Consider the following 16,045-nt stretch of genomic DNA (forward strand, 5'->3'; position numbering starts at 1 on the left):
CTCTGCTCCTAATTTCAGTTTCAAATTACGACTTTTTATACCGAAAATATGCCTATTACTGAAAACGGCGATGGGTCATATTTTGCCCAAACCCCCCTGCAGTTTTCAAAATGTCTGAAATGTCGGAAATTTGACTCCTGAGCGTAATTTTTGAGCCAAATTCTGACTCTCTGCACCTATTTTCAGTTTCAAATTACGACGTTTCATACCGAAAATATGCCAATTACTAAACGGCGATGGGTCATATTTTGCCCAAACCCCCCTGCAGTTTTCAAAATGTCTGAAATGTCGGAAATTTGACTCCTGAGCGTGATTTTTGAGCCGAATTCTGACTCTCTGCACCTATTTTCAGTTTCAAATTACGACGTTTCATACCGAAAATATGCCAATTACTGAAAACGGCGATGGGTCATATTTTGCCCAAACCCCCCTGCAGTTTTCAAAATGTCTGAAATGTCGGAAATTTAACTCCTGACCGTGATTTTTGAGCCGAATTCTGACTCTCTGCACCTATTTTCAGTTTCAAATTACGACGTTTCATACCGAAAATATGCCAATTACTGAAAACGGCGATGGGTCATATTTTGCCCAAACCCCCCTGCAGTTTTCAAGATGTCTGAAATGTCGAAAATTTGACTCCTGAGCGTGACTTTTGAGCCAAATTCTGACGCTCTGCACCTTTTTTCAGTTTCAAATTACGACGTTTCATACCGAAAACATGCCAATTACTGAAAACGGCGATGGGTCATATTTTGCCCAAACCCCCCTGCAGTTTTCAAGATGTCTGAAATGTCGAAAATTTGACTCCTGAGCGTGACTTTTGAGCCAAATTCTGACGCTCTGCACCTATTTTCAGTTTCAAATTACGACGTTTCATACCGAAAATATGCCAATTACTGAAAACGGCGATGGGTCATATTTTGCCCAAACCCCCCTGCAGTTTTTAAAATGTCTGAAATGTCGGAAATTTGACTCCTGAGCGTGATTTTCGAGCCGAATTCTGATTCTCTGCACCTATTTTCAGTTTCAAATTACGACATTTCATACCGAAAATATGCCAATTACTGAAATCGGCGATGGGTCATATTTTGCCCAAACCCCCCTGCAGTTTTCAAAATGTCTGAAATGTCGGAAATTTAACTCCTGACCGTGATTTTTGAGCCGAATTCTGACTCTCTGCACCTATTTTCAGTTTCAAATTACGACTTTTTATACCAAAAATATGCCAATTACATAAAACGGCGATGGGTCATATTTTTCCCAAACCCCCCTGCAGTTTTCAAAATGTCTGAAATGTCGGAAATTTGACTCCTGAGCGTGATTTTTGACCCGAATTCTGACTCTCTGCACTTATTTTCAGTTTCAAATTACGACGTTTCATACCGAAAATATGAAAATCACTGAAAACAGCGATGGGTCATATTTTGCCCAAACCCCCCTGCAGTTTTCAAAATGTCTGAAATGTCGGAAATTTAACTCCTGAGCGTGATTTTTGAGCCGTATTCTGACTCTCTGCACCTTTTTTCAGTTTCAAATTACGACTTTTTATACCGAAAATATGCCAATTACTGAAAGCGGCGATGGGTCATATTTTGCCCAAACCCCCCTGCAGTTTTCAAAATGTTTGAAATGTCGGAAATTTGATTCCTGAGCGTGATTTTTGAGCCGAATTCTGACTCTCTGCACCTATTTTCAGTTTCAAATTACGACGTTTCATACCGAAAATATGCCAATTACTGAAAACGGCGATGGGTCATATTTTGCCCAAACCCCCCTGTAGTTTTCAAAATGTCTGAAATGTCGGAAATTTAACTCATGAGCCTGATTTTTGAGCCGAATTCTGACTCTCTGCACCTATTTTTAGTTTTAAATTACGACTTTTTATACCGAAAATATGCCAATTACTGAAAACGGCGATGGGTCATATTTTGCCCAAAACCCCCTGCAGTTTTCAAAATGTCTGAAATGTCGGAAATTTAACTCCTGAGCGTGATTTTTGAGCCGAATTCTGACTCTCTGCACCTATTTTCAGTTTCAAATTACGACGTTTCATACCGAAAATATGCCAATTACTGAAAACAGCGATGGGTCATATTTTGCCCAAACCTCCCTGCAGTTTTCAAAATGTCTAAAATGTCGGAAATTTGACTCCAGAGCGTGATTTTTGACCCGAATTCTGACTCTCTGCACCTATTTGCAGTTTCAAATTACAACGTTTCATACCGAAAATATGCCAATTACTGAAAACGACGATGTGTCATATTTTGCCCAAACCCCCTTGCAGTTTTCAAAATATCTGAAATGTCGGAAATTTGACTCCTGAGCGTGATTTTTATCACGCTCAGGAGTCAAATAAAAGTATAATAAATGACTTTAAATGTAGCCTAAGTACTGTTACCTAAGTACTAGAAATTATATTCAATTAAATGAACTTGTATGATAACTTAAAAAATAACTAAGCAAGCAATTGTTAACTTAATTTATATATTCAAGTATATATACAATGTATTTATATTCAATTTATTTGAATAGGTAAAGTCAGCTTGACTGAATCTCTTCCAATACCACGGACACTTATGAGATTTTATTTTATTTATGAGATTTTTTATTTTTATTTACTTATTGCAGTTGAATCTTTTCTGACATAATGGACACTCATGAGGACTAGTGCTTGGATAAAGATTCACAGCTACACTACAATTTTAATAAACTTACTGAGATATGAGGCGTAGCCTCGCTTTATAACCGACAGACAGATTTATAGAATATTAAAGTCACACAAGCATACAATTGGCCAATTATATACACTAGTAACATGCAATATACTTATCTGAAAGTCGGTGTGCCTGTCTGACAAGTGTGCCAGACTGATTAACTCTCTTGTCGCGAGTTTAGGCACGATATTTTATTTCACAGCGTTGCTGTATACTGTACTAGTAGCTTTGCTACTTTATTTTACTTTAACTGCGTTGCAGAAGAATGATAGTTGATGGTGAAGGTGGAGCAAAGTCACTGTGTGCTCCGCTCTACACTTATAGATATAAATGTTCTAGGGATTTTCCTTGCAAATACAGTATTGTCCAGGTACTCCCCCAGTTCTAGAGAATATTCACTGGTGATAAAGATAACTAGATAAGGTGTCCTAAGCCAAATAATGTTCGCTAAGGATCCTTCACTGTTTTGTCAACAAACGCCAAGTGCCCCGGGGTGTGTTGGGCACTTCTCTCCCAGCCATGCTCCCTGAGTACGGTAGCCTTCTATGAATATTGATTGATTATTTTTACAGTCTAGACTTATGATTGAGATAAGATGTGATTATAATATAATTAGATATAGGATATAAAGATTATAAGTAGTACTTGATTGTACCACCGATTCTTATTAAGGATTCGATTTTATCCCTACCGGATATTGAATCAATGTTCCAATAGTTTTTTAATTAACAAATCCTTCTAGAAGCTTCTGGATCCTTGAGAGATCATGCACAAAGCCACGTAGGCATCAATAGGGCCCTGTAGCGTACGTGATCATAGTGACATTGTCATCTAGGATCAAGTTGTATAATGAATTTATAATGATTCGGATTTGATTTTGATATGACTTGATATGATTTTGATATGATATAGATATGATACAGATATAATATAGAAATTATACATTTCTTAGATGATTATTAGATATGGTGGGTAAAAATTTCCCACAGGCACCTCGGAACAGGCAATGGTAAGTGTTGTAAGACAATATGTAAACCTTCAATAAGTGACGGTTTACGTCTAGTCACCAGACCAACAACTCTGGAGCATTTTTGTGAACGTAAACCTGCGTTACACTGCCAGAACTGTCTTGTTCTGCTGACAGTCGCAGTCTTAATATTTAGTTTCTTCAAGAGCGGAAAAATTGTGCTCTGAAAGTACCCTGAATTAAGATACCTCTCACATGACTTATACATTTGCTCTTATTGTCAACCTGAATTATATTTGGGACTTTTCTTTTTTCTGTGGTCAAGCTGCTGACGTTTCCTAGGCTTGCTGCATTATTTTTGGTAAAGTCCAAAAGTGCTGAGTCCAGTGCTCAGTCTCCTGGAACGAGGCAGAATCAACATTAATGATTCAAAGTTAGTTCTCGGTGGACTGTCGAGAACCTAATCCACCGACTGGTGGATAAGGTTGCCGTTAGTTGGACCTTGAATAAAGACCTTAAATAGCCCACGTGCATTTTAAATAACAGACTTATAAATAAAAATTAGGCCACTAGTGCAGCAGAAAGTCTAAATGAAACCACTCATTAAATATTCGATTATTTAGCCCGTTAGGGAAGATATACATTTAAAAAACAACAATCAAGACATGGAACATTTAAAAAGAGTTCTTTTCCATTGGTAATTTGGTCCATTATTGATAAAAAATATATATACACAGGTTCAAAATTCACGTTGAGCCACAACACTAAGCTTGCTGGGGGATGGTAGATGCGAGGAGACTCAACCCTGAGGACACAATAGCCAAGAGCAACGCCGTTCATTTCAACGATTAAACGTTGCCAAGATTGCCAACGTTACTCTTTGATACTGTACCCGCCGGGAAGCACATGTTGGCATGTATGCTTTGTTTTAATAATGTATACATGACTATATAAATATATACATATGTATATATGCTGCAAAACACGTATATTTATCAACTCCATCCTCCTGTTTCTATACTAGTTTTTGTAACTATGTAGACCATCGGACTTTTGACGTAATGGACAAACAGAATTTGGTACTGTTTACATTAAGAGTCTTGGGGGGGGGGGGAATAATAGAAAGCTAAAAACCAAAATTAAATATTCTTAGGCTTAGTATAGTACAAGTGTTATGCTATATATTAGGTCTCTGACCTAATATATAACACATGTTATATATTATATAACATATAATATAGCCCCGTGCATTAGGCCTAGGATGGTTAGGTTTTATTGGCAACAAATACAAAACCTTTTCCTGTTTGTCGAAATTCAATAGTACCAAGTTCTATCAATTGTCTATTATATCGCTATATGTACCATAGTCCATATCGTTAATATAAATACTATATAAACGGGGGGAAGGGCTGATATATACACTCAGAAGTGTACATGGCTTTTCGATGTTTCGTTTAGGCCTGAGCACAGCCCAGACCTAAATTGAAGTATACTTGTGGAGTTAATAACCCACCCGTGAAATGTTTTTTTTTAGGTCAATTGTAATATAATTTTGGACACACACACTCACACGTGGGATGAACGCCTTGGGTTGTGGGCAACCCGAGCAACAACTGTGACATGGTGAAGGTCACTGGGCAGCAGGTCAGAGGTCACTTGGAGCAACAGGGCAGCCTCAATTTTAAGCCCCTCTCTTATTCACAATTAACAACACTCACCTCTACACCATTTACTATGTACGGTGAAAACACGTAGATTCTAGAATTATGCATTTTTCGTTTTTTTTAGCAAATATGAATACAATTGTATTTTATCACTTTTGGCAACCTTCCCTCACAAGATTCTGTGAATCCTCTCCACAACGTAACAAATGCAGCTGTTTTTGCCAAACCCGACACGTATGACCTCTAAAACAATCCATTTACCCTATCAAGGCCGATGCATTTCAAAACATTTGATCTTACGGTCGCCTTATAATTTGTACTAAATCGTCGCATTCTTAACGAATTAGTCGATTCCGTTACAAATGCGACGCATCAAGTGGGAGGACAGGGTTGTCTGAGTGTGGGTAGAATCATCGTCGTTCTTCTGGGGGTCGAACGCCCACAGCCAAAGACATCAGCCTTTAAGTCTTCGTCTCAAGGAAGAACGTGAACTTCTTAATCTTGGGTACAATGTCTTCGGTTCCCTTCTCCTGCTGAGTCGCTCTTCTGGCACCACTGGCGGCTCTGGTGTGGTGTTCACACAGGCTGTTCATTGTTCTTCTTATAGGCCTCGATCTTGCTGTTGTCGAACAGTGGCTGATGACCAGTCTGTGATGGGAAAGGTTACTTCATTAAGTCGATATGATGTCACATAATTATACACCTTTATAATCGTATATGAAGCTTTAAAAAAACATAAGGACAAATGGAACTTGTATAAAAAAAAAAATGCGAATGCGTAAAGATTGTTCTCATGAGCGGATACTTTGTGGATACCTGGAGGGAGAGAAGTACCCATAGTAGCAGCCACCTTGCCCAGGGTCAGATCTCCACGCTGCCTTCCCCACGCTGCCATCACCATGCTGTTGTCTCCACGCTGCCATCACCCAGCTGCCACTCCCACTCTGCCGATGCTACACGTCTCGTGCCATTCTACTGCCTCACACCTGCCTGTTAAGTCAACAACACATAAGCATTATCAAGACGGCTGGCAACGAGATCCTACAAACGTCTACAAATTATAAACTTAATACGACTCCGATTCTCAAATTTGAAGATGAAGCAAAGTGTGTTGAGCACAAGACACCAGGTGATGGTGAGGAACCATCACCTCATTATGGCTTTGTCCGTTCTCTCAGTTCAGCTTTTATCATCACCTAATATGTTATGACACGAGCTGACCGACAGACCGACCACACAGTAAATTAGCATCAACCCTTTGTAACCAGGATATAGCTTCCAATCACGTTGACTAGACGGTAGAGCGACGGTCTCGCTTCATGCAGGTCGGCGTTCAATCTCCGACCGTTCAAGTGGTTGGGCACCATTCCTTCTCCCCGTCCCATTCCAAATCCTTATCCTGACCCCCCTTCCAAGTGCTATAAAATCGTAATGGCTTGGCGTTATTCCCTGATAATAATAATAATTGCTCTCCTGGAGAGTCAGGTGTTTATTACTGGACCTTCAAGGACTATATACGCAGTTTTAAATACGGGTGGAAGTACCCAGGAGTTACAGCCCCGCTCCTGTGCCAGGTAAGTCCACTACGGGCTCACTATAGCCCGTGCTACTTGGAAGTAGCTACTTGGCTACTTCCGAGTAGCTGAATCTAAAACAACTAGTGGAAAGCGTCACCTGGTGTAACATGAGGGTTGAAGGGCCTGCTGCTGCTGCTGCTGCTGCTGCTGCTGGGGTTGCTGGTAATGCTGTTCCTGGTGGAGGTGGTATGGCTGCGGCTGCTTTTTTCTCTTGGGCTGTTGATAGTGTTGTTGCTCCTCCTGTTGCTCCTGATGCTGCAAGTAGACCTTCTGTTGCTTTTTCTGTAGTTTCTGTTGAGGCTGCTGGTAATGCTGTTGATAGGAAGGTTGCTGCTCTTGATGCTGTTGGTAAGGGTTCACTTGCTGATTCTGGTAGTGTTGGTGCTGCAGAGGCTGCTGGTAATGCTGTTGACCATTTTGCTGCTGCTGCTGCTGCTCCTCCGGCTGCTTGAGGTGCTGGGACTGGAGCCGCCGCGTCTTAGGGGAAGCGAACGTTGCGGGGGATCCTGGCGGACCAACGCCAGCACAGTGTTGGGAAAGCAATGTCCAGTTAGTACAGTCTCATGGAGGATTGACGGCACGCGTGTAGATTATTGCTTTGGAAATAAACTAGCAATACAATAACATCTTTCAACGCTTTCCCCTGCACCATTCCTCATTATAATAATATACATATATACATTTATATATATAATATATATAATATATATATATATAATATATATATATATATATATATATATATATATATATATATATATATATATATATATATATATATATATATATATATATATATATATATATATATATATATATATATATATATACATACAATCTTCGTCCAAGGTAACGTGGACTACTATTAATGAGAGTACAAATTTGACTACAAAAATACAGTGAAACGTTTAAAGTTAGGAGCTAATTTACATGGAATATTATCAGTAACGTTAGAAGTAGTGAGAAATTCCACTGGGACTACAGGTGGACGTGAACCTGCGACCCGGGCATTGTTAAGCCATGTACTCTACCACTAGACCACCAAGACTTTTGAAAGTCATACAACCTGATTCCTACTGAAATCACAGGAAATCTGAAGGCTCCTACTGAAGCCAGTCCAAGGTTTTTCACCCGAGTGCTTGTGGGTCATATGTAAAAAGTTAGACTGCCTTCAGTAGGGCCTGCCAGACTTCCTGTGATTTCAGTAGAAATCCGGTTCTATAACTTTCACAAGTCTTGGTGGTCTAGTGGTAGGGTATGCGGCTTGGCAATGTCAGGGTCGCTGGTTCGCGCCCTCCTGTAGTCCCAGTGGATTTTCTCATTGATACACATCACGTTAATATGACTTGTGTGATTAAAAGAACTATTTTTATGCTTCAGCACAATAAATTGTCATCAACACTTCATGACAAAAAATTGATAATATTGAAAATGACAGCAGTGACGCAGCTGAAAGTTAACTGATGTATCGGAGGTAAACTGCAGTCAAACGGTGTGAATAGAGTCTATGACAAGTTTAAGAACTATATGGCAATTGTGTGATATCAGGACAATGTGATAGAGTGTGTGATGACAATGTGATAGACTTATACAATGTGTTACATTGTGTAATTCTGATGTGTAGCTGCTATATTATCATGTTTTGATGACGGCTGGGAATAGTGCATGACTTGTGACAGCTAATGACACGCTGTTGATGGGGGTTGAGAGTTGTGCATGACATGACAACTGTATGACATCATGATTATAGTCTAAAGTGCCTACAGTTATGACAGCTGAGTGACATGTTGATGACGGTTGGGAGAGAGTAACAAACCTACTGGTCCTGAGGTGTCTGGGGGGGCGGCGGTGATTGGGGGGCGGGTGGGGGAGATCGTCATGAGGGGTCATCACCCCCCCGTAGTGTTCGGCCCGACACGTCTCGTACGGCACCCCGACCCCCGAACTCCGACTCTCCACCTCGCTCTGTAAACATTCAACAGCATCATCTAAACAAGCCATCAATGGACTGTCTCTTTATCAGCTGATACATCAACATTTACAAACAACGACAGCAATTGGGCAACATTGATGGCCACACAACAATCACAGAACTCTATTCACTACATTATGCCATTATATTATTATATTCATCAACACATTATAAAACAAAGGTCACAGAAACGCAACAACATTCACAGCCAGGCATCAGTATTCACAAGACACCCTACCAATTAAAACAAAAAATTACAGTAAGATATCAATATATCACTTGACAAGGTAAGTAAGCTGATTAATATCAAACTTCCTAAATTAAGAGTGAGGAGCCTGGAAATCCAGGCTCCTCACTCTTACTTGGTCAACCTTAACTAAGGAAAAGGAGGAATATGATTGACAAGATGAGATGAACTTATCTCATTTCCTTCCTGGCATCACATGTTAAAGAGAGAACTTTTGTAGCTTATAAGCTGTTAAGCTGGAAGGTGAGGGGGCTAGCTGGTGGGCCAAAAGTAACAAGTTTGAAAAGGGACATATAGTCTGGTAGACCATAACATAACAAGGTGACGCCCCCGTTGCCCATAGAGGTCACTGAGCGACAGTAGACGTCACCGCATCAGTCTGTGGCTTACAGTCGTCACCAGAAACATTATAAAGCTGATGATAGCCAGCACCGCCCAGTAGGACATTGTTGTCAATAATAATCTGGCGCTGGAAAACACCTTGGCGTCCATCTCACCCCTTCACTCCCCGTGTGCCGTCGTCACTATGGTAGGAGCATCAACACCTTACTTACTAGGCCAGGGAAGACTAGGTATTACATGCATAGGAGTTAGATACGCCATAGAGAAGTAGATTAGCGTAAGCGAGGGAGCCTGGTAGATCATAACTTAATGAGTCAGGAGGCTGAGGGAGGCAGTGAAGCCCAAACTTACTAAGTTAGGGGAATCAACGTCATGAAGGGAAGGCGCCTGGTATACAAGGGCGGTGAAAGCCTTCTGGCCGCGAGGTTGTGGGTGGAGGGCGTGTGTGGGCGGTGAGGGCGGGGCAGGAGGTGGAGGGCTGCCCCCGCCCATCTGGAAGGTCGCTGTGGCGTAAGGGTAGAGGTCCTCCTCGCTGTACTCTCCTGCAGGAGGAACCAAGACACACTGTCAGGGGGGGGGGGCAGTGCTAACACTGGGAAAATGTCAGGATTTAGTCCAAATCAGGTAGGATACCAGGATATAAGGTAACGCAGGTAGGATACCAGGATTTAAGGTAACGAGGATAATAGTGTTAGAACCACGTAGGATATGTGGGTCAAGGCAATCCCCGGTAGGATTCCAGGGTCAGGATCACCCCTCAGGTGATGCATAGTCAACAGCCCAGTTTTAGAATAAAAATTTTAAAGATCTTGGATAAGATCAATTTAAAACTCGTAATTGGAATGGATTAGTCAAATATGGACTAGCGAGTTAACAATGCGAACTCTTGGCACCAGAAATGTTCAAGAAATAATGGTAATTGGGGTTTTGAGTAAAAGATTAAAACTCGTCTGAAGACAAGAAGCAGGCGTCTGTGGTTACTTAAAGTCAAGAGGGACAGGTTTTGTGTGCTTGAAGGCAAGAAGCAGCAGTTTACAAGAGGCGTGACAGCAAGACTCAGCTGCTTGTGGAAGAGAGGAGAACACGTGTAAACATCCACATAATGACGCAAGAACAGCAAGAGTACCGGTGTTGTCCCTGAGGTCCTGCTGCTGCTGCTGCTGCTGGGGAGGCGTCGGTGCCGGCCTCCTGACGGTCGTGTACACGTCGTCCCTCGCCTGCATAGCCGACGCCTTCTCCTCGCCCGCGTCCGTCGCTGCCTCAGGAACCTCCTTCTGCGACAGTGTGCTGGCGGGACCTGGTCGTACAGCAATATATTAACACACTGCTTTTCCATTATCTTCTTCAATACAAAATTGTCAATATATTCCAGTTTTCTCACAACTGTTATTCTTATTTTATATATCAACAAAGGTAATGATGACATACAATATGCGATTAAATAACATTACACAAAAAAATCACATTGATGTATCAATGAGAAAATCAGTAAGAGCCACAAGGAGGAGTTGAATCTATGCTCTTTGTGTTCCAGAACAAACGCCTTAGATGGTAAAAAAAATGCAACCTGGGATTTAACTGAATCATTTATTAAGGTTTCTGAGGCTTCCACTGAAGCCTAATGAGGGTTTAACACACTCACCCCCCCCCCCCCACCCATGCACTCTGGGGCTTTGCAGTCTAGAAATTCTACCTCCAACGCTTCCAATGCACAAAGAAAATTGTACATATATAAATTTGTGGAATATATTAGTGATTGAGGGAAATGTATGCACTCGATGGCGAGGGCCTCTACTCGGACCTCTTAGTAGTAACCATCATAGATTGGTTAGTACCAAGAGATTGGTTAGTACCAAGAGATTGGTTAGTACCAAGAGATTGGTTAGTACCAAGAGATTGGTTAGTACCAAGAAATTGGTTAGTACCAAGAAATTGGTTAGTGCCAAGAGATTGGTTAGTACCAAGAGATTGGTTAGTACCAAGAGATTGGTTAGTACCAAGAAATTGGTTAGTACCAAGAAATTGGTTAGTGCCAAGAGATTGGTTAGTACCAAGAAATTGGTTATTACTAAACAAAAATGGGGCCAGAAGAGGATACTGACGCTTCCTGAGGCAGACGCAGACGGTGGTGAGGGTGAGGAGGAGCGCCAGACCCGACACGGCTCCCGGCACCACCACCCGCGGGTCCCGCCACACCGGACCGCTGGAGGCCTGGCTGCCCCACACGCCCCCGCCCGCGCCCGCACCCGCGCCTCCTGGGGGGGGGAGAGGGAGCCGTGTAGGACGCTGACTGCTGCTGGACACTCATGCTGGCGTAACTATTAACAGTTGCGTGTTAATGGGTGTGGTGAGAGTGGGCGTACCTGTGTGGGCGTAGGCGGGCGTGGTGACGGTGTACTGGGCGGGCGTGGCTCCAGCAGAGTTGTGGGCGGTGACTCTCAGCTGGTAACGGCCGCCCGCCTCCAGGCCGCCCACAGCGAAGGTTCGGCTGGGCGGCACCTCACTCCCCACTGCCGGAAACACCAGTGTAAACATTATACATTGTTTACATTGGCATTGTTTACATTGGCTTCATCAATTACATTGATAACCCCAAGGTAAACACGAGTTTACATTGGGTATATTCTAAGTTTACGTTGAGTTTATACAGGGTTTACATTGAGCTTATACAGGGTTTACACAGAATTGCATTAGCAAATTTCTTCACGAAAAATGTTCAAGAATTGACTTCAAGTAAGTAATTATCAAACCGGGACTCGCCTGTGGGGGCCAGGAGCGTCTCACCTGTGGTCCAGGAGCCTCACCCGGGGTCCAGGAGCCTCACCTGTGGTCCAGTGGGCGGTGATGTCCCGGCGGTACTGGACGCTGAAGTGGGTGATGGGGCAGCCGCCGTCGCCCCACTGGGCCAGGTACAGCGTCGCCTGCGAGCTGTTGGTCGTCACGAACTGGAACTGTGGCGGCGCCTCTGGAGGACGACCTTTGGTGCGGGCCGCTTCCGTCGACGACACCGAACTCGTGCCTGTAGACGACCGTATACCCGTCCATAACCCGTCTACCACCATATACCTGTCTACCACTATACACTCTGCCATAACTCGTCTATCATATACCCATCCATAACCCCTCAATCACCATTTACCCGTTTAATGACAGGTATCTAACAGCCCGTCCTCCTAAACAAAGCAACTTGTCCTCAGACCACGTCCATTCCATCCAGCGGTCGACCCCAAAAACGCATTCACCAATTTTAACATTATGTTCATTCAAAACAGGAACTTTCTCAAATATAAATAAATAATGTTATATATTAGTATATTATTCATATTTATCCCGCGTTTCGGTTAGGTTAGGTGTTTAGGATCTGTTGGTGATTATTTGTATTTGTAGTACGTTGATGAAGCATTTACAGCGTTGTGGTTCGAAAGAGTCGTCAGCGAAGCACTTGTTCCGGAAGTGTTCGGACATCAACAGTTGTGAGTCGTGTGTAAACCGTTTTTCATTCATAAACAGGGGGTTTGGCGGGTGCATGGAATGGACTTTGGGACTTTGTTTATGAGGACTGGCTGAAGAACAAAAGGTCGTGGGGGGGGCGAAGAGAGGGGGGGGGAAACGAGAGCTAGAGAGTGGGGAGGGTTAGAAGAGCCCATGGCAAGAAGAGGTCAAGGGGAAGAAGAGGTCGAGGGGAAGAAGAGGTCGAGGGGAAGAAGAGGTCGAGGGGAAGAAGAGAGGGGCAGGTGGTGTACTGACCAATGTGGTTGTGGGCAGTGAGGTAGAAGTGGTGTAGCGTCCCACAGCGGAGATCTCTGGCTGTGTAGGACCGCTGCTCCCCGTCCACCGCTGCTCGAACCCACTCCCCGCCAGCAGACCTGTCCGGTACACACACACGTTAAACCCTCTGCTGACACTATGATGGCTTTACTGACACAATGCTGGCACTGTGATGGCCTTACTGACACTATGATGGCCTTACTGACACAATGCTGGCACTGTGATGGCCTTACTGACACTATGCTGACACTATGATGGCTTTACTGACACAATGCTGGCACTGTGATGGCCTTACTGACACTATGCTGACACTATGATGGCTTTACTGACACTATGCTGACACTATGATGGCCTTACTGACACTATGCTGCCACTGTACTGGCACTCAGGATTATACTGTCAATGTACTGGCACCGTCCAGCATTACAACACAGCGCCACCATAAACAACTTAATATGTCAACACTGGGCTCACTCATCACAATGCCCCAAACACAAGGATCAGTTCAGTGCACGAACTTCGTACCGTTGTCGAAGCTGGCGACTGTCTGGCGGACGGCAGCGGGGAAGGGAGGACTTGCCTGTAGTGGAGGGTGGCTCCCTGGAGGGCGGCGCCCCCGTTGTCCTCAACACTCCACTGGACCCTGATGGAGGAGGACGTGGTCTCCGTGACGTGCAGTGACGGCGCTGACGGAGGCACTGTCGGGGAGAGAGGACACAAGGTAGTCACATCATAGGTTCACTCCCCACCAGCAGTCGTGATCCAGCGGGAAATAGCACCTAGGACAATGGCCTAGAGTTCTAGTGTGGACGAGAATGTAGATCATTGGTCTAGAAGACCGGTACTTCGGGCACCTCCGCATGGGGCCTAAAGCTCAAGGCACCAACCTAATGTGGCCGATCACCCAGAGAATTGTCTGACGTGAACCCAGAACATTGTCGTAGTAAGTGGGAATTAACTCATGCCCAGGAAAGTTTTATGCTGACCAAATGCAGGTTTATTCTGACCCAACATGGGACCACACTGACCCAACATGGGACCACACTGACCCAACATGGGACCACACTGACCCAACATGGGACCACACTGACCCAACATGGGACCACACTGACCCAACACGGGACCACACTGACCCAACATGGAACCACACTGACCCAACATGGGACAACTCCGACCCACCCCAGGGTTACACTGACCTACCCTGGTGGTTACACTGACCTACCCTGGGGGTTACACTGACCCACCCCGGGTTACACTGAGCTACACTGACCTAGGACGGTGAGGTTGTAGGTGACGGTGTCGCTGCCGTGGTGGTTGGTGGCAGTGCAGGTGTAGCGGCCGCTGTCAGCTCGCTGGACGTCAGCCAGGGTCAGCGTCCCGTCAGGCTGTACCCGGAACCTGTCAGGATACACGAGTTGTACACAAGGTCACCACCTGTACACAAGGTCACCACCTGTACACCACACTACGTGCCTAAGGTCACCACCTGTACACAAGGTTTAATGACAAAATTAATTACAATTTTGCCTAATCGGAGCAATTCAGTTACATCTTTTTACAGTGAGGATAAGGCTATATTATCGTGGAAGGTAAGTAAATTTTCCTAAGAGCCTCGAGTGTGAAGTATACTCCTGTTTTGGGGGTTGAGAGATGGTGTATTTCAGGGCGTGAGGAAGACACCTGGATTAACCCCTTTTGGTGGGGGGGGGGGCTAGGAATGGACCCCCTATCGTAGAAAAAGGGAAGGGGTGGGGGTCGATTATGGGGGACTCACCTGTCGTGGGGGTCCGGGATGGGAGTCTTCTGGTGGGTCCAGGTTAGTGTGGGCTCCGGTACGCCCACGGCTCCACACGCCAGACTCACGTCCTCCTTCCACGCCGCCGTCACGTTCCCGCCCACCGCCCACACGCCCGCGGGCACTGTTGACGGCAGAGGGGGAAACCTATTGAGGGGAAATAAATATCCGCCCACACGCCCATAGGGACCGCTGGGGATACAGTGGGCGGCTACAGTGGTCATTTAGCAATACAAGTGAATCAATTAAGAATTGATTATTATAAATAGTTATATATCTTCAGTTACGATATTTAAAAGTATTAGTGCTTTGGAAAGCCTAAATCTCAGCCTCAATGCTGAGTTGTGTTCCTATCTTGTGTTTGTTTTTGTAGTTTATAATACGGTTAGGCTCTAGCTCCAGGGTTCTCTCCCTTCCCCCCGCCAACAGTGGATAGTCTAACAAAGCCGGATTCGTCAAGAACTTAACTAAGTACTTACAAGAATTTTAAGCTTGGTCACGAATAACCGGCCCAGTAGGAGGTGAACCCAAGTACACCTCCACACCAGCTTCCACATGGTTAAGGAAACAATCAATCAACGTTCTTGCTTGGCTCTCTCTCTCAAGATTCTCCAATTGAGAATTTGTGAAATAGATTTCAAGACGAAAAACAAGTCATCAGAGCACACACACACTGTGAAGGCTGTTCCCTCATATGCAGGCATAAGATGAATGAAAACACATTCCTCCTTTATAAGTGTCTGACCCTATTAAAAGACTGTAGAACCTCCTTCACCCCCCTCCCCGATGCTCTATTTACGAAACCCAAAGAAGCGTCAAAGAAATACTTATTGGAGGGTTTGAACATGTTTAAACTTAAAGGGGTATTAGAAAATATTTTAGTTTTCTCCAATGTTTTCACCAATGTTTAGTTTTTTACGTCAGGCTGCGAGCAGCTGCGTCCAACAGCCTGGTTGATCAGTCCAGCAACCAGGAGGCCTGGTCGACGACCGGGCCGCG

At 44.2% G+C, this 16,045-nt stretch overlaps 1 protein-coding gene across 4 annotated transcripts in view; it reads right to left on the reverse strand.

The window, feature by feature from the left end:
- Positions 1-4,284: 4,284 nt before the first annotated feature.
- LOC123744874 (cell adhesion molecule Dscam1) overlaps positions 4,285-16,045 on the reverse strand; it is a 59,718-nt gene continuing 47,957 nt past the window's right edge. For 3 of the 4 annotated variants that reach the window (XM_069311694.1, XM_069311695.1, XM_069311697.1), the window contains 13 exons: positions 15,026-15,170; positions 14,522-14,649; positions 13,832-13,949; positions 13,231-13,349; positions 12,308-12,502; positions 11,847-11,993; positions 11,586-11,738; positions 10,610-10,780; positions 9,835-10,025; positions 8,743-8,887; positions 7,020-7,428; positions 6,162-6,335; positions 4,285-5,993 (listed from right to left, as the gene is read on the reverse strand). In XM_069311694.1, coding sequence (XP_069167795.1) covers positions 6,326-6,335; positions 7,020-7,428; positions 8,743-8,887; positions 9,835-10,025; positions 10,610-10,780; positions 11,586-11,738; positions 11,847-11,993; positions 12,308-12,502; positions 13,231-13,349; positions 13,832-13,949; positions 14,522-14,649; positions 15,026-15,170 — 1,931 coding nt within the window. In that variant the 3' untranslated portion in view covers positions 4,285-5,993; positions 6,162-6,325. Of the gene's footprint in view, positions 5,994-6,161; positions 6,336-7,019; positions 7,429-8,738; positions 8,888-9,834; positions 10,026-10,609; positions 10,781-11,585; positions 11,739-11,846; positions 11,994-12,307; positions 12,503-13,230; positions 13,350-13,831; positions 13,950-14,521; positions 14,650-15,025; positions 15,171-16,045 lie in introns of those variants that run through there. The other variant, XM_069311696.1, reaches the window with a different exon arrangement.

This window comes from Procambarus clarkii, chromosome 70 (assembly GCF_040958095.1).
Source record: "Procambarus clarkii isolate CNS0578487 chromosome 70, FALCON_Pclarkii_2.0, whole genome shotgun sequence".
Classification (NCBI taxonomy): Eukaryota; Metazoa; Arthropoda; class Malacostraca; order Decapoda; family Cambaridae; genus Procambarus; species Procambarus clarkii.